General features: G+C 45.8%; 9 protein-coding genes across 9 annotated transcripts; 5 read left to right on the forward strand and 4 right to left on the reverse strand.

Annotated features, from left to right (window-relative positions):
• Positions 1–1,229: 1,229 nt before the first annotated feature.
• Positions 1,230–2,378, forward strand: N7478_000786 (uncharacterized protein; the record flags this gene model as incomplete). Its single annotated transcript, XM_056917001.1, has 2 exons — positions 1,230–1,358; positions 1,419–2,378. 2 exons carry the CDS (start codon positions 1,230–1,232, stop codon positions 2,376–2,378), a joined length of 1,089 nt encoding a protein of 362 aa, XP_056784881.1.
• Positions 2,379–6,408: 4,030 nt separating this feature from the next.
• N7478_000787 (dynamin family protein) lies at positions 6,409–7,651 on the forward strand (the record flags this gene model as incomplete). Its single annotated transcript, XM_056917002.1, has 7 exons — positions 6,409–6,537; positions 6,588–6,863; positions 6,916–7,063; positions 7,113–7,200; positions 7,257–7,298; positions 7,348–7,441; positions 7,490–7,651. The coding sequence occupies 7 exons, from the start codon at positions 6,409–6,411 to the stop codon at positions 7,649–7,651; spliced, it is 939 nt and encodes a 312-aa protein (XP_056784882.1).
• Positions 7,652–12,029: 4,378 nt separating this feature from the next.
• Positions 12,030–13,340, reverse strand: N7478_000788 (uncharacterized protein; the record flags this gene model as incomplete). Its single annotated transcript, XM_056917003.1, has 2 exons — positions 12,030–12,343; positions 12,842–13,340. The coding sequence occupies 2 exons, from the start codon at positions 13,338–13,340 to the stop codon at positions 12,030–12,032; spliced, it is 813 nt and encodes a 270-aa protein (XP_056784883.1).
• Positions 13,341–18,059: 4,719 nt separating this feature from the next.
• On the forward strand, positions 18,060–18,751 carry N7478_000789 (uncharacterized protein; the record flags this gene model as incomplete). The annotated part of the gene is made up of 3 exons (XM_056917004.1): positions 18,060–18,400; positions 18,455–18,472; positions 18,565–18,751. 3 exons carry the CDS (start codon positions 18,060–18,062, stop codon positions 18,749–18,751), a joined length of 546 nt encoding a protein of 181 aa, XP_056784884.1.
• A 1,421-nt stretch (positions 18,752–20,172) lies between these two features.
• On the forward strand, positions 20,173–20,845 carry N7478_000790 (uncharacterized protein; the record flags this gene model as incomplete). The annotated part of the gene is made up of 2 exons (XM_056917005.1): positions 20,173–20,328; positions 20,441–20,845. The coding sequence occupies 2 exons, from the start codon at positions 20,173–20,175 to the stop codon at positions 20,843–20,845; spliced, it is 561 nt and encodes a 186-aa protein (XP_056784885.1).
• A 271-nt stretch (positions 20,846–21,116) lies between these two features.
• Positions 21,117–21,962, forward strand: N7478_000791 (uncharacterized protein; the record flags this gene model as incomplete). The annotated part of the gene is made up of 1 exon (XM_056917006.1): positions 21,117–21,962. The coding sequence occupies one exon, from the start codon at positions 21,117–21,119 to the stop codon at positions 21,960–21,962; it is 846 nt and encodes a 281-aa protein (XP_056784886.1).
• Positions 21,963–22,858: 896 nt separating this feature from the next.
• Positions 22,859–23,519, reverse strand: N7478_000792 (uncharacterized protein; the record flags this gene model as incomplete). The annotated part of the gene is made up of 2 exons (XM_056917007.1): positions 22,859–22,888; positions 23,100–23,519. 2 exons carry the CDS (start codon positions 23,517–23,519, stop codon positions 22,859–22,861), a joined length of 450 nt encoding a protein of 149 aa, XP_056784887.1.
• Positions 23,520–24,627: 1,108 nt separating this feature from the next.
• N7478_000793 (uncharacterized protein) lies at positions 24,628–25,211 on the reverse strand (the record flags this gene model as incomplete). The annotated part of the gene is made up of 3 exons (XM_056917008.1): positions 24,628–24,757; positions 24,814–24,831; positions 24,892–25,211. 3 exons carry the CDS (start codon positions 25,209–25,211, stop codon positions 24,628–24,630), a joined length of 468 nt encoding a protein of 155 aa, XP_056784888.1.
• A 1,349-nt stretch (positions 25,212–26,560) lies between these two features.
• On the reverse strand, positions 26,561–27,388 carry N7478_000794 (uncharacterized protein; the record flags this gene model as incomplete). The annotated part of the gene is made up of 2 exons (XM_056917009.1): positions 26,561–27,190; positions 27,257–27,388. The coding sequence occupies 2 exons, from the start codon at positions 27,386–27,388 to the stop codon at positions 26,561–26,563; spliced, it is 762 nt and encodes a 253-aa protein (XP_056784889.1).
• Positions 27,389–27,616: the final 228 nt, after the last annotated feature.

Here is a 27,616-nt window from a genome sequence, read left to right on the forward strand (position 1 = left end):
ACAGCATGGGCGATAGGCCACAGACCTGCATCGAAAACGTGTGGAAATATAGTACTTTATTTTTTGCGGTGTCCTTTCTTCGGCCCCAGGAACCAGAGCCCCACCCTTAGGAGCAATACAGTGCCTAGGGTCTAATGGGAAAAATTTGCGAAAAAGTGGAGAGTGTTCGTAGGAGCAATGCCAAAGATGAGGTAGATTTCCACGATGATAGGCGGACGTGGACCCACATAGCTTGTCCCGGCCCCCCTGATCGCAACGATGACCTCTTTCTTTGGCTTCCTCGCGCTAATCTGGTATCTCGAATGAAACATAGCTTTCTCAATAATTAATATCTACCTGAAAGACACGCTCATCATCCAATGAAGCAAGAGAATCTCGCAGGGAGATTGATCGCTCCTGGAAGCTAGCCTCTCTTCGCAAATACCAGCAGGCAGCTCTTTCAATTTGAAAAAGCCTATCGGGCAATGATTGTCTAAGGCCAGCTGATGTGCTAATCAAATCATCCAATCTGCTTTTCCTGGCGCTCCTAGGGCGCGCTGGCAAGTTCCCGGGATCGCTTGGTCGGTGCCAAGGAGGTGGGCTACATCATAAGCAAGGCGCTGCAGTGCGTCAGGTCAAATTCCCCTCCTCGGTCGCCAATGACCTTAGAGGTCTGGATAGGTTGGCCCGCAAAGCTATCCATAGCGGTATATCTACCTTGATCGGGTGCCCTTACCTCGTTAAAGAGCTAATTGCGACAATGGTCAAATTGAACATTTGTTACAAAGGCCATTCCTTCTCGAAATTATAGCTCTTTCCTTGCAGATCTATATCTTCCAGTGATGTCGCCTCTTCGGAAAATTCCACCACCATCTAGCGGTTCCAGAGCTATTCAATCTTGCCAGCACTGTCGAATTGCGAAAAAGCGATGTAGCCGTGATATTCCTTCATGTCAATCTTGTATCACGAGTGGCAGACATCACCTCTGTTCCTATCAAAAACGTTCAGTACCATACAGGGCCTGCGATCCGTGCCGTGTTGCCAAAAAACGATGCGGCCGTGAATTGCCTAAATGTCGATGCTGTCTTGTAAGCAGATCACCGAAGACTTGCATTTATAAGACAATCAGTCCAGATGTTGGGGACTCACAGCCTCTACCGCCGGAAGTGGCATCTTCAAATCCTCAAGAGCAGACTGTTACCTCAAAACACTCCGGCAATTCAAATTCTATGGGTGCTCGGATTTCGGGAATGATTGAAACCCGCATGGATGGGAATGCGAAACAACCTGAGAATGCCAATATGGATACTCAATCTCATGAGGATTCGGGGACTCTGAGTTGCCATGCTACACCGGCATATTCCAAGATGGAACTCTCGGTGGGTGAAACCCATGCTCATACCTAGAGCCTAAGGTATTTTTCTAATTGACAAACCCAGGCATCGCTACCACCCCCGTTGCAAAGACCGAATCTTGGTCCCTGGATCACCGGGCGCGAAGACCCATTTCCGACATTTCACCAGCTTCTGTTAGTTTTGAATTATCTCTTCATCACTGCAATGCTTCCCAAAGACGACGCGACCATACAGTGTATTATCTATCGGCACTCTGCCGACTGGGAAAGCGCGTTCGTCTTGCAATACAACGGACTCTTATCGTGGCTAGCCAGTACACGTGATGCTTTGACCGATGCTCATTGTCTACACACAATATCCCTAGACGACCTGGAGTCACAGATCCGATGGATCCTTTTCATGCTTGGAAGATATTCATTGCCTGGCTCGAGCGTTCTTCAAGCTTCCTTCCAAAGCGAGGAGTACCCATATCGCCCGTTTGGAGTAAGAGCAGGCATGGCATTAGTCTGCCTCGCCTTCGCGGGAATACAGCCGAAAGACATTCAGGGCTACGAGTGGAAACAGATTTGGCCTTGTGGTGAGCAATTCTATGCGATTATGGCATCCAGACTGAAGGGGTCACCTTTATTCGAAAACGACATCTGCGTTTTTCAGTTGGAGGCCATGGTGCGCCGGCTTCACCAAGCCTTTCATTTGGAGGAAGTGCATGTGGCCCTAACAAGGCCCCACAGAATCTGCATCGACAATGATGTCAGCACAGAGGAGTATTACCGGCAGGCGTTTCTTTCATTGCATCCAGCATTGCTGCCGAGGGTTTGTGAAATGCTTCAAGAACCCATATCGACTACGGAAGTGAGTGCGCACCATTTGGCTGATATATGTGCCAAGACTTTCCAAAAAGCGCCATCAGTGGATGTACTTGAAAGTGCATTCACAAGTATGCCGGAGATTTTGAATTCCAAAGCCGATAGAACTGTGGTTATTGAAATGTTCCACGTCAGATTGTCGCAGCAACTGAACCAGTTGAACTCGGGTAAGTCATAATTTTTCAGATGAATATTGCTACAAGTTGATGTTTATTTGCCTACAGACGCTCGATCTCAGATCATGGTATTTCACGTTTCTCCCTCCCGAAAAAACGTGCGATCTTGCGACCCGATACTAGATACTTGCAATGGTATTATTGTCCCACGCCATTTGGTGGGGATAGAGGTCGAATGAGAACTTGATGGTCCATTCTCTCATGGACATACAAAGGACCGTCTGTGTAGCTCTCGATTCATGGTGACGTGACCTTCTGAGGAGCATCTCAAAGCTTATGAGGGTGACTTCTTGATCAGAAAACAAGACTTCGAAGTACCAACGGCCTCTTTGGATTCTTAGAAAAACCTGATTCTCCCTTTACAGAGTCATACTTGAAGGTGGTTGTGACGGTCCCTCTAGCTTGGTTATAGCCAATTATTTTGAGTTATTTCAGAGTACAATTTAAATGCAATGGATAGCCACGCACACGGATACGCAATCCAGCATCCATGAAATTGATTCTCTATTCATCTTTCCGTTTCGTCCGTCATGCCGCACTATTGCATCTAAATAACGCTTTAGACCTCCTGCAGCGTGGATGTCACGAGCTCAATACAGTCTTATCCCAGATGACCATTCACTGGCACATTTGAAATTCGTAGCACCAAGCCTTGACACTACGGAACAAAATTTAAAATCTTTAATCCTAAAACCTACCCCTGTCTCGGCTACCGATAAAGAATATGAGCAGCGGGCATGCAGGAATGCGGTTAGTCTGTTACTCAGTGAGCAAGCCGAATTTTCCAATGATAAAAGATGAGATTATGCATCTAGCGCTGTAGCTAGGTCACCACAAGTCTTACGCGACTTGACAAAGCAAAGAATGCAGCGAGGTACAGGGAGGATCGAAATCAGTTTCACCACTTACACACAAAGATTCTTGTCGAACTCCGCAGGAGAAGATTACCACCTTTCCTATTACAGATTGATGATTCAGCGCGGGCTTAGATCCTATATTACTGTTTTTGTATGTAAAGCGCACGTAAGCGTACGTATGGGCTATACAACTAGCCTATACGAATCAGACAAGATCGCTCAACTCGATCGAGCACCTAGATAGAACAACCCTCTCTGAATGGTATCCAGCTGTACTAGTTCATACGCGTTCGCCCCTATCCGACAATTCTTTCTCGAACCCTCTTTCAAAACACGCTTTACCTATTATAGTTACTCTATCCCTGACCCCGTTTCTTGGCAGTATTCTAATACAATCGTAAATAATACACTTGGATTCGAAATTGGCTTCCATATTAAACAGGCACAGTATCTCAAACCCTGACACTGGGACCATGGTGAAACTACCTGGTCATTTAGCTAGCTCACAGAACTCCCTTCGTGTCACTTCAATACTGTAAAGTATCTCACAAGGCTTATACACTACTTTCCTGCATCGTTTGATTAATTGGTATTCTTTCTGCCAATTTTGCCTTGGCCGCCTAGGCGCCTTCCTAGGAACCCCTAAAAGGTCTGCCAAGACAAATGCCTATAGGAGCCAAAATATTCTGCCATTTATTTCCGTCTTCTCGGACACATAAACCACCACCTGTTCCCCCTCAGGGCCATAGGTTCTATTCTACCATCCTCGCATCAATTTCGACTTGCCATAGTGCACGGCACAATAACACGACATGGTGGGAAGACAAGTATCAATGATAAAACAAGATTACGGTGAAATCGGCCAATCATTAATTGATGAAATAACGGATACATTGCGTAACGCAGTGTTATTCTACATTGCCGAACAAAAATGCTTTCAGATCACTAGCTTCTCTGAAACACAGCGAGGAAAATGCGTTGAAATACTCTCTCGAGTGCAATGTACTGCTTTCCACTTAAGAATCAACGAAGAAACCGACCAAGACATCATACGTTTTCAACTCATCCCTATTTTAACGGAGAGAGACCTTGCCCGAACAGCGCACGAATTTGCTCAATCCAGGCATGATTTTATCCAAGGGCAGCGCGACTCCCGAAGCCGGAGTGCCATCCGAACACGATTGGAGAGACTGCGAAAAGAGCGACAGCTATCACCTCGAAACCTTTGATCATCTTCGTCTCGTCATATCTACGACAACGAGGGCGCAGCCTACCTTACAGCAATGTGGCTAGCGCTCACAAAACCATAACGGTAGATATCTCGCACGGCGCCGGATGCTCCGAAAATATATCCCAGCTCTCGCGCTTGCACCGATGTTATTTGTGGAAATCCGCCGGACTTTTTTACGCTCTCCGTATGTGATCAAAAGAAGGCATTTTAATTCTACATATGGCACTGAATATCTCGCCGCGGATTCCTCCATGCAATTAGCCATTCCGGTCGAAAGTTTTGGGTTTCTCGTCTTTTGCGTACCCCGCCCTCGCTGTTCTATCTCGGCTCATTGAGAATATCAGGCGTTGCTAAATAAGGATCCCTTGTCTCCTTTGTGTCATGCCATTTGAATGTAACATATTCAAATGAAATCTAATTCCTGGTGATTGACTAGTTCCGGCTTCTTGCCAATCGAAATGATTGGTGATATAGATGATGTAAGCTAGATTAGATCACATGATCTTAGTAAGCACATAGAATAACCGCGCGCTCAGAGATACCGACAGATGCATATACTCGACTGGATATCTATTGGTCCAACTTCACCGCCCTGATTACGTGTTCCGACATGAACACCGTAGCACGTGATAAAGCCGTTCAATACCATTCAATACTTGAGACGGAGCTAAGTCGGAAATGGATTAGTGTGTTTCGCACTAGGGTTCGAGATAGATTCTATGGGTGCAAAGTGGTGAAACTAATTTCGATCCATCCTTTACTTGTATAACGAGCGACTGAAATGAAATAGTATCTTTATTTTGAAGTATTTAATCAACGTTTTGTCTCAAACCTTGATCTTTGTTAACATGGTGTACCGTGAAAACGTACTCGCCTAAGACATAACGTAGCCAAAGCCCTTCAAATAACATGATCCGCATGAGATTCATGCCTGTATTTCATAATCATCACATGTGTGCAGAATTATCTTCCGGCCTTCTGTTCTTCTGTGCTCGAAGGAAAAGCGCTCCAGGTGTGGACATCGCTAGTAGAGCACCATTTCCAGAACCAACGCCGATGCCTACTTTTGCCTTAATTGGGAGTCCCAAAGACCTGGTGGCGCGTGATCTCTGATTCGCAATAAGGGTAGGGCTAGATTTGGCACTGAAAACGGCAGGAATGACAAGAGCCCCCCGAGTCAAATAATTTACAAGATCAGTATATCTTGTGATTTTCTGTCGGTCGTAGTCAGAAACCATAAAAGACTTTTAACGAAAGGTTTGAACTCTTATTAACGGCTCTGCTAGCTCTTTGGTCAAGTGAAGAAATTCTAATGCCGAGGCAAGCACCGCATCGGAATTCCATGGCAATAAAAAAGGATTTGACTGCAATTGACCCGAGCTTTGGAAAAGAATCTCCCTTCGTCTTGCTATCCCAGCCTTCAATTACAATGATAGACACAAGAATGTAAATTATGACTCACTGAGAGCCATTCTTTAGCCATTGCTACATCTTTTCCATCGCTATGGTTGTCAAGCCTTCGTAAGAATGAACATCAAAAGATTCCAATTTGATGGTGACATTGGCGAGAGCCTTTATGGAGCTTCCACCTTGCGTGAGATTCTTCATTTCCCAAGTATACGAGAGTAAAGTATGCCCATGTGTTCATAACATAGCGAAGTATTGCACTGCACATCGCTACTATTTGTCGTGCTATTGAAATTCCTGACGCGCTTGTATTTCTGTTGCCAAAATTCAGCCAATGAATGCTATATGAATGGGTGTGCTATAGTTACATTCATTTTTATGTTAAGAATGCACTTGAATTGGTCGTCCCATTGTTATAAGTAAGGGAAACCTGAAGCATTCACGATATTTCATATCGTCTATTGGTCGCTCTTGAGCACTAAATCTCCTCAAATCTGCAGTTGCTGTTTTCTCTCATCTTCAATATTGGCAAACAGAATGACTAGGAAACGTGCAATAGACCTTACAGGCGCAGATGGGCTAGACAATAAAAAGCGAATACGACTTTTAGGCATCATCGACCGACTTCGAGAACTAGGCATTAGTGAAAATGTCTCTCTTCCTCAGGTAAGTGAATCTATCTGTCTCGGGCATGATCTTCGACTAATCAATTTTAGCTTGTTGTAGTCGGTGATCAATCGAGTGGCAAGTCCTCCCTTCTAGAAGGTCTAACTGGTCTTTCGTTTCCTGTGGCCAGTGATCTCTGCACAAGATTTGCCACCCAAATTGTTCTGCGGCGAGCAGCAGAGGGGGAGGGTCAAGCAAGGATTACAATAATCCCAGGACCATCTTCGCGACTCGACGAAGCTTTAAATCAGAAGCTCCTAGCTTTTGAGAAAGGATTAGCAGCTACAGACTTTGGATGTCAAGAGTTCGAAGACATCTTTGACGAGGTCAGGACCGTATCGTGTCGGTATTTTAGGATGTGTGTTGATTCAATAATAGGCTGCTAGCTGTATGGGTATACCGGGACCTAGAACGAAGAACCTGGAAGATGTAGAGAAAAGATTCTCAGACGATATACTCAAAATCGAGCTCTCAGGTCCAGATCATCGACATCTTAGTGTTGTGGATGTTCCGGGCCTCTTCCACAGTAAGAAGACCCTCAGTCACTTTGATGACTTGGCTAAACTCAATACGAGATCCGACCAAATTTCAAACTGAAGAAGACCGTGCAATTATCCGGAAGTTAATCGAGGGTTATATGACTGACAAGCGTACCATTATCCTGTAAGTACAGTTTCAAGTTGCCATGGAAGAGCTGTTAAACTGACATACGTTATCAGCGCTGTTATGGATGCACGTAATAACCTTGCGAACCAAGAAGTGTAAGGAAGATTGTTCCGGTTCAATGCCATGTGTGCTCATTTATACCAGGTTTTCCATGGCACGTGCCGCTGATCCAGCAGGAAAGCGGACTGTTGGAATCGTCACCAAATGCGATGCTCTTCAGGTAGGAGATGAAGCTGGTGTAAGCATTTAGTCATCTCGATTCAAGACGGTACTGATCACTCATCAGGTTTTGCGTATCGCCAAAAATGAAGTGGAGAGTCTCACTCACGGGTGGTTTGCCGTACGAAATCGTTCCACTCAGGAGATTAAAGAGGGTGTTTCCATCGAGGGCCGACATCAAAAGGAAAAAGAGTTCTTTTCAACAGTTCAGCCTTGGGCTGAGCTCTAAAAAGATCGAGTCGGCATCAAAGCATTGAAGTCATTTCTGGGCCAACTTTTGTATGATCACATTCGTTCTGAATTCCCTGCGGTTGTGGCGGATATCGAAAGGCTTTCTCTGGAGACACAAAAAGAACTAGAGATTCTTGGTCCTTCCCGCCAAACCCCTGCGGAGCAGAGACGGTTCTTGACGCGCCTGTCATCAAATTATCAAAATGAAGTTGATAATGCATTGGATGGAAATTATAGTGCTGGTTTGGAAGCACAAAGCCCGCTCAAGCTTCGAATGCACTTGCGGCAGCATGCAGATGATTTCGCTAGGTCAATGGCTAAAGAGGGTCATGCCAAAGTTTTTCGTACGATTCAAGATGAAAACGATCCATAATTCAGCAGGCCAGCAGGTGACTCCGAAAATATATACGACTGGATACGACGTTACTACCTTGAGTCTCGTGGCTCTGAATTACCTGGCACTGTAAATCCAATTGTGCTTCAAAACATGTTTCGCCAACAATCAAGTCCATGGGAAAAGATTGCGGTGATTTATCTCGAAAAAACAGCCTCTGTGGTGCACTCCTTCAACCGACATATTTTCGCGAAAATCATCCCCGACGATGACGTGAGAGAGAAGGTAGAAAGGATTTTATCTCATCCGGGAGAGGTGACGTACCACCAGGCCCACGAGCAGCTTTTGATGATACTGTAGTGAATGATGAAAGAGGAGGAATCCTTCAAACTGTGAACCATTATTTTGCTGACACTTTGTCGTCGATCCGCCAGGACAGAGTGATGGCCAGACTGGAAAGTCTTGGGCTCTGGGATGGCTGTGCTTTTGACATGAAAACAGTATTGACAGGGGCGCACTTGAGCAATGAAGAACAAGCTGTTTTTGACATACATGACATATTGAAAGCCTACTATAAGGTATGTAGCTATGAAGCGCTTTATGGACAACGTTGTCGTTCAGGTTTCTGAAAGGTACATGTTAGGGGAGGGCGGCCCGGTGAAAACATTTTCACCTGATCTCATTGGCGCCTTTGGGGATGATATGCTGACTGAAATTGCCGGTGAGAATTTCTCCACAGCAAGCCGGCGAAATGACTTGGTTTCCACAGCCGCGCGATTCAGACAGGCACTGGAAATTGCGAAACGGGCTGTGTTATGATTTCAGGTAGTTTCAGTGGTAATTGAGGCTTGGAGAGCCTCTGAGCATTAGGTGCTCCTAATAAGAACTTGGCCGATTCAACATCGCCGGGTCAAGAACTATTGTATCCAGTTCTTCTGGGCATCGAGCCTACTTTTACACTAGTGTACATTGAGAGGAATTGCACTGCGCCTGCAATGGGTGCCAGGGTATCGATAACCTGGTAATGATGCCGCGAACCAAATGGCGGAAGCCGCTAAGCCTGGCGAAATCCCACTCTTTCCGATCGTTGTTATAAGCCTCAGACCCTAGGGACCATATGTGGTATTTATACAAAGAAGCACGAGTCAAGTCGACAAGGCTATCTTCCTTACGCCAGATAACATGTCATTTTATTCGCCCAGAATGCCGCTTGGTCAACATGTTCTCTAGATAATTCAAATTGTCGATCGGTTCTCCCGTTCCAAGATTTGACCTCAGTTTGATGAGATTCGACATGCTTGGCCAAAAGGCCAAAAATTACCTCAAACGACTTGCCGTCTCGGATTTTTACAAGCCTTAATATGTTACTGAAATACAAGGACTGTTTTACTTCGTTTAATCAGCATATCCTGATTTCATGAGTACTTTGCGCAATATTCCCGTCCACTTTTTTTCACTGCGTCAACGCCTGTGGAAGGCAGGCGGATTTCCCTCATGTATCGCGGTGGATGAAGGAAGACCCTCAATTGTACGATCGCATGCAGACTATCTTACAGAACGCCCAGGCGGACTAATAGTTGCCACAGCTTTGTTCGATCAAATTCAAGGATCGAGTTTAGCAATTTAGTCATCTAATTTGAGAGTCAACCATCCAGCTAAGTTCATTTGGTCAAGCCTCTTCGAAACCTCTGGGAATAACTAAGAGACTACTTTTAATCGATAGCCAATAAAACTGCCGAGCAATTCAACGTATCAAGTTAGAAATTGCGCCTTTGACTTTGACTTTGAGGCATAGGTTCGCTTTGACTATTACGGTTATAAGCGGAACGGATTCTTGTTAGAGTACACCTTCCCTCCCTTCGGTATCGCTGCAAATGGTCGTAGCGTTGAGATTGGGTTGAGGACGTTGAAAAGAATTAATCGAAGTTCAAGGTTACTTGCGATGAAAAGCTCACTCCAGACAATGCCAACTTGGAAGTGCGGTCCGAAATAATCTACACTTAAAAGCAGCATTGTCTCCTTTACCATCGAAAAGAAATAAGATTAATTTCCCTCTGTAAGACCGCCTCGCTCATGCCCAACACAACCTGCCATTCTTTACTTGTTTCCGTGACTACCTCTTATATACGCGTGAATTAACATGCTCTTCCTTGAAAGAGGCTTTCACTCTCAAAGTATCAAGATGAAATATTATTTCTACATTCTTACGAGAGGTATCGGAATGTTTCTAGTGCTGTTTGGTGCTCTCTTACTCGCACTTCTTGGCAACGGTCATGGTTATGTATTGTTTACCCAGCAAGTGTGATAGCGTTTATCTTAAGTCGCATGTAAGTATGAGAATTGATATTCTGGAGTCAAGATGCTTAAAGCTTCAATAGATTCCGGACAATCTTTTACGATCCAAAGAACTCAGTTCAGTCTTCAATACACGACACCGATCGAAATTATACTTGATCATAATTGTGATACGCATGGCCTCAAAGAGCGAATTGATATGTTGGTTATTCCTAAGTGACTGGCCATCTTGATGACCTGTTGAAAAGGGGTCACGAAGCTAAGTTACTACGCGTTACGACACAGCTTTTCCGAAATGGCGATCTCGGTATTGTCAATTTTAAATGTGTGGGGATGCAGTGGGAAAGGCTGAGGGACGATGATATATTGAACTCTCTCTGTAAGAATTAGCTAAATCTTTAATTTACACTGACATATAATCAGTACTAGCACCCCAGTACTCTAAGAAATCAGAGGCCCCTTTTTTCCTAATGGAGCTTCGGATCTACTCATCTAATGACCAGAATGCCAACCTTCGTGTTTAATAACCCCAATTACACGATGTAGCATAGCCTCCGGTAGGTTAACAAAAATGACTAATTGGAAGCTTCGCCCATATATTATGCGCTGTATCTACTAGCCGTGCCTATGCCTCCTCGTTATTAAACATCTCATATAACTAGCCATTAGTGTAATATGAAGGCGGTGTAAAAAAGGCCAGCATCGGAAGTGCTGGCTCGCAAATACTAATGGAAATGCCACTGTAGAGGACGGGAATCTCTGAAAGCCGGTCACAAATGGCGTTCAGCGTCATAGAACCGCTAGTTGATAGTAAGCTAAAGGGGTTGTATGAGGATTTGGACTGCCAGAACTGCACATTTTTGCATTAGAGTTTTCGCATTTTGCAACTAAATTATACGACACTGCAGATCTGATCGCAGTAGCATGTATCATACAGTACATGGAACTTAAGTTGGCATTTCAACAAATTCCTTCAGGAGACTTGCTTCAAGAGAATTTTACTCGTTTTGCTAACGAATCTAAGAAATTTCATCTAACGATACGTTGTTCAATTGTCGTGTATGTAATTTATGTTCAATCATGTATTTCTAAGTGCATGGCAGTATGACCGTGGAGTTGTCAAATCCAAAAATACACCCCGGAAAGGAATCACGCCCTGGCTCCCGAGTACCGTCCACCAGATGAGTGCTTAAGAAATGCTCGCGTCCTGATGAATGTCAAAGTCTTTTTTTCACAGGTGCTTGCACTGTAACTCTTGTATGATTGATTGCTAGCCATTCTAACAAGCCGCTTCGCAATAGGCGGGAATATTCATGCCGTTGAAAAGATGGGCTGTTTATTTACTTGAAATGGGTGTCGAGAAAAGACGCGCCACAAATATAAGGCCATCTGACATGAGACGAGGAACATACCTTCGCGCAGCAACTGAGACGAGAGGTAGATATATTCCGTTTTAAGAACAGTCTTTCGATGTATTTGGATTTGAAGAACAATTAACTTGGCGAATCCTAATGATCGAGGCAAACAAATTTCGAAGAGACGTGCAGCTTTCAGTTCCCCTTTTCTAAGAATGCAGTATCACATAAAAATACGGTATTTCCCGTCCAAACATGCACTTGTACCAAGTGTTGAATGCATCTCATCGTATGTACTACGACTAGCTCCGCTGTGAATTGCCGGCCGATGAGATCCCTCACAAATCAGCTATCTTCTACTGGAAGCGTGATCAATAGTTACCATTACTTAGTTATTGTGGTTCCTTCGATTTGGACGCACCGGAATCAAGTTTGCCAAGAAAATCCGAGACGTCAAAGTTCTCGTGCTGTCTTGCGATACTTTGGGCCGTGTGTCCTGCATGGTCTGCGATATTTCTTGAAATCTGAGGGTGCGCGCACAAATCTTGCACAATGTCAAGATTTCCGCCAGCAGCACCATACCAAAGTGCAGTTCTGCCCCAGTGGTCAGTGGCGTCGATTTCAATATCTGTATGCTGCAGCAATTTCAGCACGATTTCGCGAAAATCCCGAGACGACGCGATCGTCAAAGCAGTCAGACCATTTCCTGCTCCATGGTGAAGTGAGAGCCTTGGCTTATGGTTGAGAAGTAGATGCGCAATTTGCACATGACCGAAGCTCAGCGCCACATGAAGCGGCGTGGTTCCAGTTGAACTCGGCTGGCTGGCGTCAATGGACTTGTAGCTCAGTAGCTCTTTCACCGCTCGAGTCTGGCCCGCACGACAAGCAGCCCATAAGGGAGGTACACAATGTGCCTCATGTGTATTGGTACTAATGCCAGGCTGGCTTAGTAGAAGTCTGAAAACTCGGTAAGTGCCTTTCTCGGCTGCGTGAGCTAGGGGAGATATGCCATAGGTGTCACAGTCGCATATGTCAATGCCATCGACGCGGAGCAAGTAGGAAACGAGCTTCTCATCATCTGTGCTCACTGCGTGCCACAGAGCGGTCCTTCCATCTTGGTCTTGGTGATTGATATCAATATCAAGACAACTTGAGAGCAAGCAAGCAACCATCTGAAGTGCAAATCTCGACGAGGAAAACTGACTGTAGCTTTGAACAACCTCATGTAGAGCATATTCCCCCTGAAGGCTGACAAGAGCTAGTTGAGCGGTGTCAAGGGAGAGTATCATTTCGGCCGCGATACAATCTCCGTCTCTGACAGCAGCGTGAAATGTTCGTTTCAAGTTGAGTCTTGCTTTCTCATCCATAGTCGTGCGGGGATCCGATAGTATTAATTGGAATATATAATATTGTTCGTTATCGAAGGCATGCCTTAGCGGAAATGGAACCTTGTGCCCTGTGTCCTGGAGATCCAAGTCCATGGTAAGAAACCGTTTGACGATTGCGCTCGCACCGTTCCTGATAGCGATATCCATTGCTGTCTCATCATTCTCATTGCGTAAAGTAATGTCAATGGTGCTTTCGCTCAGCAAAAAGTCAACAGCCTTCCAATCTCGATTCTCACATGCTAGCATCAATGCAGTTGACCCGTGCCAAGAAGCATTGATATCTGCTCCGCAATCATCTAATAAAACCTTCGCCATTGCTAATTTATGAAATTGCACTGCACGGAATATGGGTGGCTTTTCGTCGCTCAGTAAGTGTTGAAGCATGTTTCTTCTGAGATGTGGATACAATTGGCGACAGACAGTGGATAACTTAATAGCCTCTGCTTTCGTGAAGAAGTTGGTGATATGGCCAAGCAGTTCGATTGGTAGGTTAAGCAAGCCCATTGTGTTTCTTTGGCTGGGCCGGTAAACGATTCCAAAACGGTCAATGCAAGGTCCTTCGAGGCGGGCAAGCTGAAGGTTTATATAGGGCTGCTAATTGACAAAACATCAATGATGAAACGGAGGGGTAACCGGGGCTTGTAGTCGTCCAGGGGCGGCGAACTCTAGGAGATACTCTTGTTGGCTTCCAGGAATACATTATTTTTCGCATTAGTATCCTGGGAGCTCGTCGAGCTGCGTCGTTTGCTCCTCAGAGCCCCCCGAAGCCCAAGGTCGAGGGAGGAAATGAAGCATGCGGAGTATGCGGACCCACGTGGTGTGTCTGGGCTCCCCTGAGCGCAAGGGAGCTATCCTTCTTTGATTCTTCGTGCTGCATTCTGTATGTATCTAGAGTGAACTACAGACTTATTAATTTTGACCTTTCTTGGAAGGTACATGAGACCGTCCCACTTAGACGCTAGACTCCAACAACTATTTTTTCTTGGATCTAAACAGGAAAGTATAAAAGTCGCGAGCCACATAGCTTTTCTCGAATGTTTGATCGCATGTGAGTCGTCGGAACTTAAAGCCACATATCGGATGATGGTAGCTCGCTTCCGAAATTTAGGAGCTTGGAAATGTCTTTCAAAGATCTAGATAGACTCTGCGCTTCCTGGGCTAACTGTATGGAGGACCTCAAGTTGAATGGTAAAACCACCAATCCATGATCTCATGATACGTGGATATGAATACAGATGGCCGCTATAGTCAATACAGTATCAATCTAGCCCTCTCGGTGGGTTTTTGCAACGTTTGAAAGGGTCCCAGGAGCCTTCTCACATACTGTGTTGGGCCATAGAGGTCATGGAGGCCATGGAGGCCATGGAAAAATACGTTGATTATCGTTTTTGCCATTTCCAAGTTGCTTTAAGAGGTTATGTTCTTTCAGTTCCAGCAGAACCTTTTGAAATTACAAATAAATATGGGGACTTACGTTCTGATTTGCATCAATGACTCCCAAGCCTATCACGCCTGCCACAAAGCACTCAATTTTATTAAGAAATGCAGTCTTTCACATTTGGAAAACAGAGCACGAGAGGTACTCTAATACTCCCTGTTGTGGTTGCACGTTTAGGAAGCAGAATCCTCACTTTTCACTGGCGGATTTCTAGCGACCTCGGGCATGTCCTAATTCAAGTCCACAGACACTCCATTTTACCATTACCAAAACGACGTGCATGCGAGACACTAAGTGCGTTGATCGGAGGGAGGAAGGTGAACTTCTTAGAGACAATCATTCTGAGGCCAACGACCTAATCGCGATATCGATAGCGATCTCCGTGGGCGACGTTTTCACGGTGAAACAGTTTCTCTGCCATTATCCGTTAATACCATATCCGTTAATACCAACAGCTTCAGCTCTAACACACAGGAGTTACTGTATAAAGCACTGGAATATCAGCAATGCAATCTTTGCCACACTTCTACGAGATCACCGGTTTAATTTCAATACAGAAGACTCAAAAGGCCCAACGGCGCTTCATTGTGCTGTGATTTATGCTGATCCCGCTGCAATGAATCTTCTTGTGGTACCAAACAATGTTAATTTGAATGACGCATATTCTTCTGGGGACAGTGCGCTCTTTCTCCCTCCCCGGCTCTACTTACTTGAAGCTAGAGCGCACGCAGAGCGTTTAACAAGCATACACCGATTGATACTTGTGGATTCTAGAAACCCCAAGACCTTGAGAGTTTGATAGTGTAGCAGGAAAACGAATGAAGCCCGGAAAGAATATTCGACCATCTATATTATGGCTCAATAGCCTAGCCGAGATAGAAAAAGTTGATATAAGAAAGCCATATGTATCAAAGATACATATTGTATTAGACTTAAAATCGCTTAGACCCTGGAGATGTCTATATTTCATCTCATTGTTTCCCTTGTCCGACGTATACGGGACAACAATGACTGGTCAACTCTCCTCGAAACTCCGGATCATAGTAAGGACTTATTTCATCGAGAGTAGCTACGTACCGACTTCGTCCGTTTCGCTTTCTATGCGAGTTTTTGTAATGTGTCTTGAGATTATCCAGGCGCGAGAATACACAAGAGCATTCAGGAACCCAGCATGCATGCGGTTTTTCCTAGATGTGAGTCCCCATATAGCGCTTTAGATGTTCTCGGCGCTTGAAACTTTTCTGACAACGGGCAACTGGGCACCTATTGACCAATCTTTTGGTTGAAGAGAAAGAATTATTCACGAACTTCTCAAAGGTATCACTGCGCGGAATATATGTGCGTACGGTCTGACAAAGCCCGTCATGAACGAAGGTACCCGTAGAGCCTTGTACGCTGTACTCTTTGCTATCACTGGAGATCATGGATGGCGCTTTATGCAACAATTCGGCATCGGACATTTGGCTCATCGGGCGAGCGTCACTCATTGATAGAAACTCGGGAGGCTCAAAGTAGATCTCGCTGGGGCTGACGGTCTGTGGAGATCCAATCATTTGTCTAGAAGCGTGTTGGATAATGGTAGTTCGAAGAACATCCAGTCCCGCTTGCAAGAGGTGGGTCGGCATAAGTCTCCAATATTGCACTGAGACCAGACTTCTAAATAGCTGCTGCCGTATTCTGAACAGCAATTGCAAGACATAGGTCGAGGAAGTTGTGCAAGTGTTGCCTCACGGTGGGTGAGCATACCGTGAGATGTGTGGTGATTCCAGATCACCGCCAAAGGCCTGACAGCTGAGTATGTTGTTTTCCTTGACGATTTTTCCTGTAGAATACATTCATGGTCGGTCCTAATAAATCCCGAGAAGACAATACCGCCTATTAAAGACCATTCAGGATATGTTCATTTTCTTGGCTTATTCCCGAATTAGCCAAACAAAAGGACACTCAATGCGCCCGCTAGTAATTCCTTGCAAATACTTTGCACGATCCACACGAAAATCCATGATAGTCGAAATTCAACACGGGATTGTTTATTTTAAAAAGTTTTGGATTCGAGAACACCAAGGAACGATGTCCAATTCTTTTCATGAGATGACTAGAAGTGGCGATATACAAAACCGGTCGATGGTTTAATGTCCTATCCACGACTCTATCTTTACTGTAGTGTCTCAACTACTGTGCGGAAGTGTGATTTTAAACCATTCAGAATCGTCAAACGCCTTGAATACGTTGCATTGAAGCCTTTTCTGAAATATACCTCATTAGCCAATCTTTCGTCACCGGATATTATTTTCTTTGCCCTCTTTGGCCATGTGGTATGTACCTATGCTAAGTGGGCGTGGTGGATAAATACATTGTACATGTTTAAACTCCAAGACGGTCTTTCTAAACAGTGCTTGCTGGATGACCGTATTAACCGTGATTTGAATGCGTTACGCAGAGCGAAAAGGCGAATTGACCTGCGAACATCTTGACCAAGGGTTATCTTTTTTAGTACCTGCACTTTTATCTTATTTCTTGCCAGCGTAATCTTTGCTCAGCAACATCAGGTCTTGGGGTCGCCTGGGTCGACGTCTTCGGGCTATTGGCCTCATATGATATGAGAACATTAAATAAGAGTCCCGAATATAATAGGCAGACCTTGATTGTTTACCAGGTCACATCGTTGACGCAAGTGGCAAACTCATTGAGGGGGTGATTTCCGATAGGGAAGGTTAAAACTTTGTCCTACGGACTCTAAGCGGTCCCTAACAGAATAATAGGGTAGTCTCATATTGCTTTCCGAACGTCTTTCAAGAATTACGTAAGAGATATCGGTCGGTCTCGAACCCCTTAGAGACGTGTCCCTGGATTCCATAATTTGTTCTGGTTTTATACGCTGCATACTCTACTCCTCAAAAGCGGGAGGGAGTCGAGGAGAGTAAAAGAATCAAGTGGGGAGGAGGAACTAACAACATTCAAAGCTGCGCGTGGGCCATTCGATTTTGGCTTCCCGCAGGTCTCAACCACAGTCCCTCAGCCGCCGGAGTGGAATTCGGCGTAGGACTTAATTAGGTGGAGTAAAAATACAGTGCTTCGCAATTGTACCTTTCATAGCAATACTCAGGCCAACGACATAGTGGCCTCATCCCACAAGTTAAGAATACACCCAGCACATTCAATGGGAGGTTTGAAGAAGGGAAGAAACAGAGCGGGGGATTCGTCAATGCAGCTGAGAAAGAACAGGCTTAACGAAATTAAGCTTCTTTCCTCTGGGCGATTGACACCGGTATGTCACCGTCGTATTTATTGCGGGTATACCTAAACCATGGATCTGATTTTACAGGCTCCGTTTACTCCTCTGGTTTCATTCCACATTGGTACCATATTCCCGTCGCATACATTATGTACCCGCTGTGGATGACCTTACATGGGTGGTTCCCTTTCTAAAGTCAATTTCGCCTGGCTATTCTTTTGTACCTGGACATCGGAACTCTGTTCAATAACATCACTCCTGTCAATGTTTCTATGGATTATATTACTAGATCATTATCTGCGCAGAGAGAGCTGACTGATCTCCTTCGCCTTTTTGGTCCAGCCTATTCAGGAGGCCTGCCATGGATTCCTCAGAATACGAACAGGTTTTCACACCCACCAATTTCTCCGCAGAATGGCGCCGGATGTTCAAGCCAACCATTCGACAGCGGAGCTCGGTCTACAGCATTCCGTTGTCTGAAGTTACCTCCGAGCAAGAAGACTGTCCTTTCGAGCACGATATTGAAGAGCCACAACAGGGGACGAACGTTGAGATGAGATATGAAGACCAGTGCGGTCTTTCTGAAGAGAGTGGCCTAGCCAGGCATGCTTCTTTGGAGAGAGAGGAGTATGTGAAGACCCGCCAAGAGCTGATACCGAATATACCGAGAGAGCTCTTGGATACATTTGCTACTCTAAAGAGGTTGGTCGTCGTCCTGTAAATTATTCGTTGTGGTCCCAGCTGATGTTATGATAGCTTAGATGTTCGAATGCAGTAAGCGACACTTGGTCATGCGATTATTTGCTTACTTTCTTAATTTCACAGCCAATCGGCATTGGTTGCGAATACTGACATTCTTCTGACAGGATGATGGAAGAGCAGTGTCGAAAACAGGATCTCTGGAATGAAACGACACAGAAAGATATGGAGGCTTTGGCTAAGAGCTTCAACAAAGTTGGGGAGTTGGAATCCACAGTAGCCGCCCTGGAGGGTCAAGTCAAGGCTATCCGTGGTAGGAAGAGTGCAGTTTCTGTGAGACACAACGCAAAATGACCAGGTGTTTCGCACTTGAAAACAACCACTGTCTCTGGAATTGCGATTGGTTGGAGCCTAGCTTTAAATGTGCAAGATTTTGGAGGCATCATACAAAGCGAGTTTGAAAATGGATTTCAAATGCAGTTTAGATTTCTCGAAGCAAGTAAATTTTCCCGGGAAACAAACACTCGTGCGCAAAGTCAGGAAACAGGCGAAAGAATTCGGTCCAATTCACAGACCACACTCGAAAGTCAAATGCAGTGAGCCCGAAGCAGAATTTTTCATTGTCTATCTGGTTTAGAGAAATGGCGGAGCGTGGTGCTGTCCCATACCCAACTATGTGTAGACTGTGTAGACTGTGTGGGGCCCCATTAGGGCCATCAAACGTACCGGGCGGATCTAAGCTCACACGTACATCAATAAAATACAGCGAGAATCAGACAGTTCTATTCGCTGGTATACGAGAGCTCAGGAGAGGAATATTCATGATTTCATGGTTTCTGGGGGGATGACGACGCCAGGTACCTTGCTCCATCCACGGTCGGATTCCAGAATGTGTTCCTCCATGTCGATCCCGGCGCTAATCCGCGCCACTCTTGGACAAAGATCGGCTGTGGCATGTGTTCCACGTTATCTCCGGCAGTCTCGTCCTGGGGTACTTACGATGTATCACGGTCAACATCGATATTTAGTGTCGGAGGGGCTCCTGAGTTGTGATTCACCGTAGAACCGATACTGTAACTTGGGCTGTAGTTGGGCTTCAGTCTCACTTTCTGCTTCTACCCGATATTACTATTTGTCTGCAGGGCTCATTATCTGTCCACGGGCTGTGGTGTTGATCTGCAAGGGGTGTTAAGGATTCCAAATACTTGTTTTTGGTTCAACCAGAGATCCTGCGTATGCATGGATACAGTACAGTACAGAATGATGGCAATACCGGCGGCAAACCTCTAGACTGACCAATCATCATGTAGCTGTAGACCCACGAATATCAATCCTGCGGCCATTTGATTGTGGGTCAAGCCTTGTTGCTCTACTTGAATCAGCCTGCTGACGATGTGTGCTTCCATACCAACATTCACAAATTAAGATGGTGTGAATGCTCGAAGTCGTCCCCTGTTATAAGGTTTAAGGCTTCTGACCAGCTATCTGCCATAATGTTTCCTTATATTTATAGACTCTGACGGTTTCCGCTACACTTCTGTGCTTGACAACTTATCAAAGTTCAACAAAACCATGGCTCAGTGGACCCCTGACTTCTTGCACATTGGTGGAAGCTTCAGGCGAACTAACGGCTTTGTGTTGCTCTAGACTTTCGTCTCTTTTCCGCTAAGAGCTTTACAATCTCCATTCTTCACCGGAGAGACAAATTGCTTTCCCATTGCCTCCAGCTTTCCGATTTTTTTGACCATCTTGAGTGTTGTGGAACGAAGATCAACATGAAGCCGGATTTGTTGAATATCATCCATAGTCAAACGGCCGACGCTGCTGAACAACAGGAGCTCCCCGCTGGAGAACCCAAGGCCACTTCCCCAATTGTTCCTACCGATACGGACAGTGCTGCCATCAAAACTGTGACAACTTGTCAAGAGCCAGTATGTTCATTGCCCCCGTTTCTTTCTTTTGAAAGTCACAACATAAAGCATTTGCGAATTCATGATCTCTTCGCGTGACGTAACACTCCTTTTATCACTGAAGATATCTCAGGAGCCCCGCGTCATCAAATCACGCAAGAAGAAGATCGCTCGAAAGATCCATCGAAGATGTTTGGAAGTGGCACGTCAGTTTGATGATGAGTTCGAAAAGGCCATTAAGGAGCGGGACGAGCAGATGCACGAGGATCGTAAATTGATACAACGACTCCGGAATGAGAACCGCAAGAAAGCATCGAAGCTGCGACAAACCGTTGTTGAAAGACAAAAGGCTTTGGCTGAGAAGCTCATCCTCGAAACCGAGGTTCGTCAGCTTAAGCAGCTGTTGAACCGTTCCCGTGACTCTGGCGATGGCTGTATTTCCTGGGCTGCAGTTCAGCCTACCCTATATCGTGTGCACGATGAGTTGCGGGCATCCCTTAGCCAGTTATGGGATACGATCGATATGGTGCAGAGATGACGGCAATCCAAGTTCCAGTCTGGAGTTAATCAATCAATCATCTCAATTGGTTCCCCTATGACTAGCACATACCAGTATCTGTCAATTCGACAGTTATGAGCCCGGTTGCCCGCTGCAAAAGTTATTGAGATACATCAGACCGCTCTGCTCTGTATCTCAGCAGCGTACGAACTGCCGAAGCGCCCGGGTACCCCTGAACGGCACATGAGAGCGTTGCCGCCCACCATTTGCGCACAGCACGAAAGGATATAGTAGGGAAAGCAGTCTAAGGATGTCGAAAGGCATATATTCAGAAGAACTGAGGGCAGTGCCTCAGGACCAACGGCTGCGGTCAGAAGGTCAATGGAGAGTCTGGATAGGCCATATGCGGTCAGCAGCTCTCGCAGAGGATGTTTGGAACTACCTGAATCCAGATCTTCCTGAAGAGAAAGTTCGACAGGTACCAGAGGCAGCTGAAGAGCCTAAGCCAAGCACTATTCGAGAAGATGTGGAAGACGAGTTTGACCTCACAGAGAAGGAATACACCCAGTGGACTCGACGTATTCAAGCGCATGATAGGCGTGAGGCTCAGCGAGTGCGCCTACTAAAGGTGATGGCACGCATGAACAGCCTTATCACGCGCTCCCTCGCGTCCGAGTATCACTATCTCACCGTCGACGAAGTCTCGCCGTATCAGAAGCTAGTCAGGTTAGCTCGTGAATTCAAGCCAAAGCCAGAGACACGGACCGAAGAGCTTCGAGCCGCGTGGAGAGCCATGATCAAACAACCGGCGAATAATGTTGATATCAATCACTGGCTCACTGAGTGGAAGAATCTCTATGAGGAAGGCCTTGCTGCGGATGTACCTGATATCGCACACGGCGTTAACTACGCAATTCGAGATTTCCTCCGCGCCGTACAGCCGATTGATGACATCTTCGCATCGAGCTGGATGGATAAGATCCTTACGCAGAAGGTAACCTTCCAAGAGGTTGCTTCAGCTTACAGGACACGACGGATGACGTACCCGCTACAGAGAGTAGCTTCCAACGATCAGCTACAGAGAGTAGCTTCAGACGAATACACCTACCAGACACGCTGCCCATGCGGAAACGCCCAGCACCACTATAGCCAGTGATTCTATATCAACAGAGAGTTGAGGCCCGAAGGCTGGATACCTAGAGAAGGAGTAGAAAGGCGAATTCCTGAGTTCACGAAGCAGATGAGCCCGCAGGACCAGGGGGCTATACAGAAGCTTATGGATCAGAGAGATTCAGCGCAGTTCGCGGCAATATCAGGTGAATTAGACCTCGTTATGTGAAGTGGCAGAGAGCCTACTGCAGAAAGTCATATTGCAGAGAGCAATTATCGACTCGTGAGAGATACTAGCAAGACACGAGTGCACGCTGGGGGGGTGTGTCGAACTGTGAGAGCGGCCAAATACCGCTAGCACCCTTCGGGACATGATTATTCAGCGTGTACTCGATCCACCCACTATTTGTCTGGTAATCAGATGTGATCTTAATCAATCAATCATCTCAATTGGTTCCCTTATGACTAGCACATACCAGTATCTGTCAATTCGACATAGTAGCTTAATGGAGTATTACTGTAGAGACATATTTAGAAGCAGGTAGGCGAGACACTCAAGCTTACACGGGCAGACTGAATCCAAGGAATGCCGGCAATCCCAATAGCATTGAAGATAAATGTGTGCAATAGGTTCAGTTATCTGGATTTATTACGACTGACACTCGAATGATGATAGAGTGGTGTTTTCTTTCTTGAAATGAACAGGCTGTTTGTACGGAGTTTCGTCTAGTATCATACTACGGGGATCTCGTCCATGCGACTGCGTAAATCAAGGCATAAAGTTGTGATTCGGGGCCAAGATAATGCCCGTCCTATCCAATTTGCAACCAAAGAATAAGTAACTTGGATCTCTTGCCCACTTCTCCTTTGGCCACATAGACCGCTCTAAAAGTCCTACTAGGACGGAACATACTTTAACTACTCTCTCTTTCTAGATCTGGTCTATGCCAGTTCTTGATGACCAACAGGTTCCTAAATAATGATTTTTATATCAACAGTTTCGAACACAATCCTAGCAAGTTTGACGTATTGGTCCTTTGTATAGAACGATCTAAAGAACCACAGCCCAATCGAAAACGTACGCGATCGTTATTGGTGCAGTGATCGGTGGATTTAATCTAGTGTACCAAGTTGTTAGCAATGCGCTGGGAAGAAGCCTGGAAATGGGAAAAGTGGCATAGACGATACCAGAGGTTTTTGACAAAATGAATCTCTGCGAATCGCTTCCATCTGCTAGCTCTAGGTACAACACATCATTCTTCACAGTCCAAAGCAGATCCCCGTGTAGGACATTCACGGTATAGGAGTTATCACCCTGCGGTGACAAATCAAATGTAGTTGGTGTGTCGGCAGCTTCGCAGGACGCTCCACTTTGGAGGCCACATTTAACATAAAGCCCATTTCCAGCATTTCCTATGTTGATTCCTTCCTCGAACTGTTCAAGAATCCATGACTGTCTTTCCACTGAGTGTGTAAATATCAGGGTGTGATTGGGCTGTGAAGCAAGTGTGGCATCTCCATCTTGATGGAATATCGCGTATTGTGAGGCAGAGACCAGACCAAACAGCCATGCTAGAGAACCTGCCGCGAGAGAGAATTTCATCTTTGTGGAAGTTTGATGTATTGGGGGTAACAGTAGACGAAAAGGAGCGAGTGTTCGAAATTGGTCATCAAATCGGCACTCTACCTGAACAATTGCTCGCAGACGTGCGAAAAAGGTGCTCTTTATATATGCGCAATACGTGGCGTGATGTAAGCGCGAAGCCAATAAGTTAACTTAAGTTACTTAACATAAAGCAGTGATTTCACTCCAGCATTCATGACTACGTCATAATTGGCTTGAAGGAGAAGATCTACAGGAAGATCTGCAAACACAGCCTTCTTGCTGCCTAACACCTGGGTAAAGTAAGAGGCTAAAAGTTATAAGTAAGGAAGAGTTGACGTCACTCTTCTAGTCAGGATTTAGCCAGCACAAATGTGATATTCTGAAAACTCAAAACAATATCAGCAACGCACCGATCACTCCCACTTCAACTTTCCATCAATTCAAGGGGGTTGGATAAGGAGATCACATGATTGATGGGCTGAAGTCCTTCGTTGGGTGGGCCTTTTTATCATGTTCGAGAAATTCAATAGTGCTGCCGATCGGATCACGGAGTGGAGATCATGAACTTACTTCCTGTGCAGAATCTTGATGGAAATGTCGATCAGTGGGGTCTCATCTCAGCCTCGAGAAACCCCGAGATTGGCCGTGAGCTAATTGGAGAGAGCGAGCTGATGTGATGAAAATTTTATCACGGCCCGAAATCCACAGTATTACTCCGATTCGGACAAGATAGACAAGAGCTGCATCCCAGTATTGCAGTTTGAAGCGGTGGAGAGCTGGAGGTGATAAGTGGAGCGACCCGCTCGGACGGCGAAAATTGAATGCTCTACACCGACCTGGGCCATCCTTTAAGCTGGAACTTAGTTTACAATATGGTTTTATTTTTTCTCCAGCAGCCCTGTATTGAGGGTATCAAATTAGATATATTTGCCACTCTGCGCACGGTTGATTTAAGCGAATAACCGTCTATTTGGTCACAGTAGCACAGGAAACATGGATAAAGGCAAAAATATTCCAGTACAGTAAAACAATTTGTAGGCTCTGATTGTACTTATTGTTCATGTTTGCGTATAGCAGAATTGATTGCTCTCCGCCAAGGCTGGTTCTAGCTCTCTCTGCTTCCTTCTGTCATCCTCCGCATGGTCGACTCAATGGCGGACAGCCGGACGATGACGTTCTCGAGGTCAACTATTTCATCCAGATCTGTTTGATCACTCATCGAGTGTTGAATGCGACTGGAAGGGAATTAGCAGGTACTGTATTGCTTGCCTGAGAGAATAGTCTCACTAACTTTACGCGGGTGTCTAGACTGGAAGTAGGTTAGCATATACTGTATTTTGTTCCACATCGCACATGCTTCGATACTCACTCTGCGAGGCATTCCAGGACCATCGTGCCACGGATCTCAAGTTCATCGGGCAGGTCGGCGATCTCTATTCTTTCGGGATCGCTATGCAGGCTAACACCTTCATCTGAAGTACGTCGCCGTTTAACGCCTGCTTTTCCGTCCCTTTGCAGAGACTCCACGTTCTCAGGATGCGTCTCGTCTTCTGTGGTGTCTCCCGTAATGGAACTGGCTGAGCTGTGCGACTCATTAAATGCCGAGCTCGACGAAGAGAACGCACGTTTCAGTCTGCCCTCGAAGCTGGAAAATCCTCCTTGTTTTGTGATCCTTGGAGTGCAGCCCATAATGAAAATTGGACTGTGACGAAAACAATTTTGGTGACAAGCAGCTTTCCTCTATCTCACTCTAGAAGGCCGACCAGCAGATATTTGTATACCGAACGATGCTCTTGAATAAAGGACCCAGTGTCTCAACTGTTTTCGCGAATGGACGCTGTCGAGAATGCGGCCCCGGTGAGTTCGGTCAATCGAAATCCATGGAAGTTTTCCTGCAGGCATTGGTATATCCATGGTACGCATGGGGCGCTTGGTAGGCCTTACCTTGCGGTGCGCGCAGGACAGATGCCCAGGACAGAGAATAAGGAAGAGAATGACGAAGAGAATGTTACCACATGAGACAAGGAAGGTGATGAAGTATTTAGCGAGAAGTGGCTTTTCCCCAATACTCTAGCGCATTATCCAGCTGCTAGAGCATTGTGTCCTTTTTTGTTCATGCAGCTCAAAGTTGCGAGGATCCATCCTTAACGGAACCCGTCGGTCGTTCTGTTTTTGGAATGCTAAAGCTAATCTCATCACACTCCCGCGGCTTGGCTTCCTCCCCGGGGTCGACAATTGCACATGGCATAGTTCTAGAATCAATAATCGAGAAACCCCCACAGTTTCTTTCAGGCTACCATGGATGGAAATTGATCTCGTAGTTAATATAGCAAAAATCTAGACCCACAAAGGTACAGTGATCGACGACAATACGATTGAGAAAGGGCGCAAGTGTGAAGATTAATGTTACTGGGCCACAATACTGTATAATAATAATAATAATAATAATAATAATAATAATAATAATAATGAAAAAGGCAGGATTCTCTGGTAGCCCCAAGCTGTTTGTCCGTCGTCCCCACAATGATCACCAGAGTTTTTCGGTCGGCCAAGACTTGACACTCCGGCACGATCCACCTCGGTGTGGCGAAAGACACTCTATGTTGATATCAGTATCCCTGCTCCTATCGAGCCTTTGATGCTAGATGAGTTGAATGGCGTTGTCATTAGGCTCTGAAAAATTACGACGTATTCCAAAAAGCTCTATCTATGGGTCTGGTGAGGCCGTAAAAAGACTAAAAGACTGATGCCGTGGAGCACATAGAAATGTGAGATTGATTTGCCACTAATTGTAAACAGGTTTCATCTTTCCAGGCCAGGAAAAATGCAACACATCTGTATTGATGCTTGATCGACGAGGTATTTTCTTTTTCTAGACTTGCAATCGGATCCGACCAAAAACCGAGACATTGCACTAACAGAACAAAGCCAATCGTCTGCTCTCCCCAGGAACTTATCGGGTAGCGAAGACCCCGTACTATACGTCGAGCGTTGGTTGGGTCTTAACCAGCCACCTAGAAGGACTTTTCGCTTACTATTCAATTTTGTGCTGCGCCGACGATATCGATGTCCGGAAAATCGTAGTGAGAATCCAGCGGCGCTAGTCCCTCGTGGTCTGCTAGAGGACCGGGGTCCAGAATCTCGGTCCCAACGGAGTCGTGCAGCATCTCAAACGGCCCATATTGGTTTGTCCATGGATCTTGGACAGCATCAAATGCAGGCAGCTGTCCAGATAGCTGAACATTCTCATTGTCGCTCATTCTCGTTGTCAACGATTTCATAAATACTTCAGCCGAGGCATGGATTTCATTTAGAATGTCCTGCACTTCCGTGCGAGACATCATACTATGGCTATCATTGAAAGCCGTATCAAGCCTGTTATTCAGTTCAATGATTTCTCTTTTCAAGCGATCCACCTCCTCTAGGGCCTTTTGCTTCTCCAAGGATAACTGGCGAAGTTTGGCGTTGGTCTGTGCCTTCTCCCTGCTGAGTCGCTGATTGCTAGCAGCGATCTCACGCTGTTGCTCGTTGAGGCGGTTTGTGAGCTGTCGGTTATGCACTTCGGCATTGTTGATCGCTACTCGACAGTGCGCATGCACGAGATTGAAGTCATCATCCAGGCCTCGAGAGCTGTCCGCAGCCGGCGGGTATCGCCGGTTCGCTGTTGCCTGTTGAAGTGATTGTATGAGCAGCTGCCTCGGTCGTCGGTCAGACTATGGCTTAGGAAGACATACCGCTGTTTGACGTGGCGGTGGCCGCCGTACGGTGGATTGAACCCCCGCTGTACCTGTAGGCGGAGGCCGTGTGGTCTGCGAGGAGGGAGCTCCTGTCCCTCTGGGTCTGCGAGTATTCCTCTGGACCACCATTTCGTAGTTCTCGCAATTGTAGCGCTCTATCACCGGTTGTAGGACCACAGAACAGAGAGGAGGTGAGGTTTTGTAGAAAATGAAGACTTTACGGGCGAGAAGGGCGAAGAGGACAAGGTCATTGTTTACATTTATTTACATGGATCGATTTCGTACGCCTTCTTCAGGACGGCCATTTCCACACTTTCCCCTTATTATCCACCGGTTCAAGAACTGCATCCATGGGTA

The sequence above is a fragment of the Penicillium angulare genome (genome assembly GCF_028827245.1).
Source record: "Penicillium angulare strain IBT 27051 chromosome Unknown utg000001l_segment0_segment0, whole genome shotgun sequence".
In the NCBI taxonomy this organism is placed as follows: domain Eukaryota; kingdom Fungi; phylum Ascomycota; class Eurotiomycetes; order Eurotiales; family Aspergillaceae; genus Penicillium; species Penicillium angulare.